General features: G+C 44.2%; 1 protein-coding gene across 1 annotated transcript in view; it reads right to left on the bottom strand.

The window, feature by feature from the left end:
* ACACB (acetyl-CoA carboxylase beta) overlaps nucleotides 1-5,555 on the bottom strand; it is a 153,318-nt gene that overhangs the window by 98,978 nt on the left and 48,785 nt on the right. The window contains exons 4-8 of the mRNA XM_006894831.1: nucleotides 3,666-3,775; nucleotides 3,445-3,526; nucleotides 2,339-2,437; nucleotides 1,379-1,488; nucleotides 1,170-1,280 (exon numbers count right to left, since the gene is read on the bottom strand). Of these exons, the coding sequence (XP_006894893.1) occupies nucleotides 1,170-1,280; nucleotides 1,379-1,488; nucleotides 2,339-2,437; nucleotides 3,445-3,526; nucleotides 3,666-3,775 (512 nt within the window). The remainder of the gene's footprint in view (nucleotides 1-1,169; nucleotides 1,281-1,378; nucleotides 1,489-2,338; nucleotides 2,438-3,444; nucleotides 3,527-3,665; nucleotides 3,776-5,555) is intronic.

Here is a 5,555-nt window from a genome sequence, read left to right as displayed (position 1 = left end):
AGTGTGGGAGAAGAGCAGTGAACATCCCATAGAACTGATGCCTTTGAGCTGTAGTGTGGGAGAAGAGCACTGAACATCCCGTAGAAGAACTGATGTCTTTGAGCTGTAGTGTGGGAGAAGAGCACTGAACATCCCGTAGAAGAACTGATGTCTTTGAGCTGTAGTGTGGGAGAAGAGCAGTGAACATCCCGTAGAAGAACTGATGCCTTTGAGCGGTGGTGTGGGAGAAGAGCACTGAACATCCCCATGGACAGCCAAGTCTTGGAAAGAGTGCAGCCAAAGTGCTCGTTGGAGGCTAGAATGATGAGGCTTCACCTCACATACCTTGGGTATGTTGCTAGGAGGGGCTAGTCCTTGGAGAGGAACATGATGCTGGGATGGGTGGAGGGTCAGCAAAGGAGAGGAAGACCCTCAACCAGGTAGATTGATATAGTAACTGCGACAATGGGCTCTTATGTGTCAGGAAGTGTGAGGATGATACAGGATAGAACAGGGTTCAGATCTCTTGTTCATACGGTCGCTATGAGTCATGCTCAATTCGACAGCACCTAACAACAACTACAAACAACATATACATAAACATCACCATCCCACAAATAAGCAAATAAATTTTAAAACAGACACTTTGAGCCTGTATCTTTGTGTGATTTAGACACAACTGACTCACAGGATCAAATTTCCTAATGAAACAGACAATCATAAATGGTGTACTCTGATGAGTGAAAATGCGCTCAATTGCTTCAAAATACAACACAGCATTGTATCTAGCTCCTGTAAACGCTTTCTCCATTGTTATATGTTACCGCAAATCATTGGTTTGTCAACAGCTGAGTAAAGGCAATTCCCAACGACATGAAGGGGGTCTGGGAGAAGGGGAGGCAGGACGAGGTGCTGTACAAAGCATTGCCAAGGACAATGAAAGCTGTAGCAATAGGCACGTGGCATTTGTTGAAAGTGACAGGATCGTACACCACTAAGAGTGGCCTAGATTTAATGCAATGATCATTATTAGCTAACTGAGTATAACAAATATCTAAGTGGCAAGATGCTAAGGGGGAAAATAGCGAAGAGGAGGTATATGCAAACTTGACTTTCTCTACAAATTCACTGTAAACCCTCAATGCTCTAAAAATAAAGTCAACTTTTAAAAATGATAAGAACAAACTTACTTGTCTAAAAAGAATTGGGAAGTCCTCTGCACTCTCTGCTTTCCGGATTCCTTTCCCTCCACCACCTTCCGAAGCTTTGATCATCAATGGGAAACCTATCTTTTCTGCAGCCTGGGAGCAAAGGACAAGCAGATCTCTTTAAAGTTAACCACTTTGGCAGCGGCCAGGCCCAGTGAGGGGATCCCTGGTTCCACCAACTCTGTGCTCACCTCCAAGCCCTCATCAATGTCCTTCACACAACCCCTTTCATATACATCCTCTGGGACACTGATCGTTTCGCCCTGCCGTAACCCGTCCTCTGCCCACTCCACCATCAGACCTGCAGAGACACAAAGTGGGACCCTTCCCAGGAAGGCAGAAATGCACACACCCCACCGTAAACCGCAGGGCTCTCTCCTCACTCACATCACCGCGGACCCAGGCAGGGTCTGCACTAACCAAGTACAGACATGTTGCTTTAGCTACCAACAATAGTGGCCTAGTTGGTAAGGAATTGCACAGCCAATCCAACAGCAGGTAGGAATCCATCAGAGGCCCCACAGGAGAAAGATGGCCAATCTCCTCCCACGTGAATTACAGCCTCTGAAAACCCCATGGACGATCAGCTTTAAGGTGGTTCTGACTCAGTGGCACATAACAACAATAACAACATACACCATTATTTTTAATATTTTTTAATAAGTGGCGGTTAATCTAATCGAAATTCCCTAAAAGTGAAGCTCTGGAAGGCATATTCTATGTGATCTGACACAGGCATTTCAAGTGTTACGAAGTCTATTTATTGATGCAGAAAGTTACTCATTAGTGGGGGTGGGGGGCAGAAGATCATAAACCAGTAAAGATAAAAGATCTATCTTTTTCAAGGAAATATCCAGAAAAAGGCTGGGAGGGTAGATAACACAGCTCAACAATGGCATCATGTTCAACATGCTCAACAACAGGTCTCAGGATTATGGATGATTTTTACTTTCTTCCTTGTCATATTTTCTAAATTGTCTACAATGGGACTGTATCATTTGTTTAAAAATGTAGAAACATTTTAAGTAGAGAATGAAAACGTAAACTCAGTTTTATGCTCCCCGCCATAATATACACATTCACATATACAGCTCACACTACCAAGACTGGACACCAAGAAGTTCCCCAAAGTGAAGTTCAGGAACTCTTACCACTTCCACTCCAGGGCAGCGTTGGGATCTGCAGCGTCTGAGCCACGATGGTCGATGCGATCTTATCCCCCAGAGCCCACATGGCCTCACTGGGTGGACCTGGGGAGCCAAGGACAGGAAGAAAGACACACCAGGTTAAGTCACAAAACCTGCTTCATACCAGGAGGAACACAGAGAGTTCTGTTCATACCATTGTTGTTTTGTGCCATCAAGCTATGACTCAGAGTGACCGACCCTATGAACAATGTATCTGAACTTTACCCTGTCCTGTGCCGTCCTCAGCATCTGTGATACAAGGGAGACCACTGCCACAGTCACCACATCCATCTTGTTGAGGGTCTTCCTCTCTCCCACCCTTCTAAGCATAATGTCCTTCAAGGACTGACCCCTCCTTACAACATGCCAACAACAGAATTTCACCATCCTAGCCTCTAAGAGGCACTCTGGTTTCACTTTCTCCAAGACAGACCTATTTGTTCTCTTGGCAGTCTATGGGATATTAAAACTCTTCCCAAACACCACAACTCAAAGGTTTATCAATTCTTCTTCTGTCATAATTAGTCATTTGTTCAACTTTCAGATGCAAAACAAGCAACTGCGAAGACCATAGCTTGAGCAGGCGCACCTTCATCTTTAAACTGGCGTTGTTGTTGATTGCCTTCAAGTCGAGTACAATTCAAAGCGACCCTATGAACAAAATGCCTGAAGCCTTTCTATAACTATCGTCATTTATCTAATTTCATAGAGTTTCCAGAGGCATGTTGTTTAGAAAGTGTATACCACTCCTGCTTTCAAAACTGTATTGCTCTTTAATACTCTGGGGAGGTCCCTGATAGCAGATTTTTCTCAGTGTGACTCGTCTTTTGATTTCTTGACTGCTGGTACCACAGGTGTTTACTGTAAAAACAACCCTAATGACTCTTATCTCTGTGGCCTTATAGACTTATCCACATGACAGTCCGCCCCTCAACTCCCCACAATGAAAGTGTGAGTTAGCAATTTGAATGTACCCTAGTTAACAAAGCAGAGGTAGAAAGAAAACCTCAACCAGGCAAACTCTCCATCAATGGCCCCAGACTGCCATATGGGACAGAAACACACTTTACCTAGGAAGGCAATCTCATGCTTGTGCAGGAGCTCCGGAAGCTTAGGGTTTTCAGAAGCGTGGCCCCAGCCAGCCCACACAGCCTGCAAAGGAGAGAGGTGCGAGCAGTGAGACTCCTGCCCGTGTCCTGCAGAGCCTGCCTCCTCCACCTCTTTTGAGGCATGGAGTCAGGTCACTCTGCACCTCAGGGCCACCGAGATGTGGACACTCAGGCCAATCTACCTGCACAGGGATTCTCTTGGCAATGTCCACGATCAACTCCACGTTGGCGTAATTGTTGTTATTGGCCCCCCCTGGGACAGGGACATACTGATCTGCCATCTTGATGTATTCTGGAATTAAATGGAGGGAGAACAAGAGGACTAAGTTACTGCAGGCCATTCTGTGAGCCACAACTATACACAGGCATGGACATAAACAAAGACGATGCAGCACGCAAAGATATTTCCATGCAACCTGATGTCCACACGGAAACTTGTACCCAGTCGTACAGGAAAGTTTATAACAGCAGAGTCCAAAGACTAAAATAACTCAAATGTCCACCAAGGAATGAAGTGTGGTGACTCTATACAATGGAATATTACTCAGTTATTATACAAAGGACATATGCAAAGGCAACTCTGGTGACCTAGCGGCAAGAAGCTGCATTGCACTCCCAAAGGCACATGGTTCAAATCCACCAGATGCTTCACTTGGCAGTCTCTCCCTTTGCCAGTCGTATCTGACTCGACAGCACAAAAAAAAAAGAAGGGAAAAAAAATTTTTTTAAAGTACATATGCTACAACACAGATGAATCTTGAAAATAGTATGTTGGATTCAAGAAGTCACAGAAGGAGATATACTGTCAGATGTCTTTTTATGACAAATCCAGAATACAGGTCTGTGGTTACCCGAGCATGGAGGAGATGATGATTTGCTGGGTAGAGAGTGGTGATCTGGGGGTGATGGAAAAATCCTCTAGCTAGTGGGAAGTGGTGCCTGTGTAGCATTGTAAGTACACAAAATGCCATCAAGCTGTGTGCTTTAAAATAATTGATTGCATGTTATGTGAATTTCAACTTAATTTTAAAATACAAAGCAATGGAGAAACGTGTGTGACAACTGGAAGAAAACTGGATATTTAAGAAGCCCTGGTACACATCTCACCCCAGAAGCAGTGGAAAAGTTTAACAGGACAGCAAGTAACAAATGCTAGAGAGAATGTGGAGAGATAGGAACCCTTATGTACTGTTGGTGGTATCGTAAAATGGTACAACCACTCTGGAAGGCAGTTTAGCATTTCCTCAAAGCCGAACATAGAAATTCCATACGACCCAGCTATCCCACTGCTTGGAATATACCCTGAGGAAATTGGAACTGAGGCACAAACGGGGATTTATACACCAATGTTCATAGCAGCGTTATTCACCATCACAAGCACATGGAAACAGCTCACATGTCCAACCACAACTGAATGGATTGAGAAATTATGGTACATTCACATAATAGAATACTACACAGCATGCAGGAACAATGATTTTGAAAATCACTGCCTGACTTGGGAGGGACTGGGAGCATTTTGCTAAGTGAACTAACTCAAAGCCGTAAGGACAGTAGGGTGAGGATGGGCAGGCAGGGGGAGGGCGGTAATAATAGGGTCACACAATTTGATGGATGGAGGAAGGGTGGGTAAAGAAAATGGGAAAGATCTGGAGTGAAAAGCAATGTATGCGAAATTTTTTAGTAAACCAGTACAAAATAAAAATTTTATTTTTTTATTATTATTAAATTTTATTCGTTTTAATGAACATTTACAGGGATTTTGGGTTTTCATTCCTTCATTGCTGCACCATTCTCTCTACCCTCCTCCCCAGTTTGTTCTTCTTCCCCTGTCCTCCGAATGTCTGTTTTAATTGTCCAATTGCCACAGTGCTTGCCAAAGCCAGTTCTGATTAATCTCCTTTGTCATTGTGTCCTTTGCCATTCCCTATCACTCCTCCCTGAGAGAGACTTCACCCTGATTCATAAGGAAAAGGGAATGGCATATTCTCTTAGCTACTTCCTGCTGAAAACGGACGCTGTGGGTTTCAGGGTGAAGATCTTCTCTCACTACTCTAAAGAGCCCCTTTGGC

The sequence above is a fragment of the Elephantulus edwardii genome, unplaced genomic scaffold, assembly GCF_000299155.1.
Source record: "Elephantulus edwardii isolate Elephantulus edwardi_28Jun2011 unplaced genomic scaffold, EleEdw1.0 scaffold00151, whole genome shotgun sequence".
NCBI classification, from domain to species: domain Eukaryota; kingdom Metazoa; phylum Chordata; class Mammalia; order Macroscelidea; family Macroscelididae; genus Elephantulus; species Elephantulus edwardii.
Note: the sequence above shows the minus strand (reverse complement) of the source record. Positions and strands in the feature narration are given on the sequence as shown.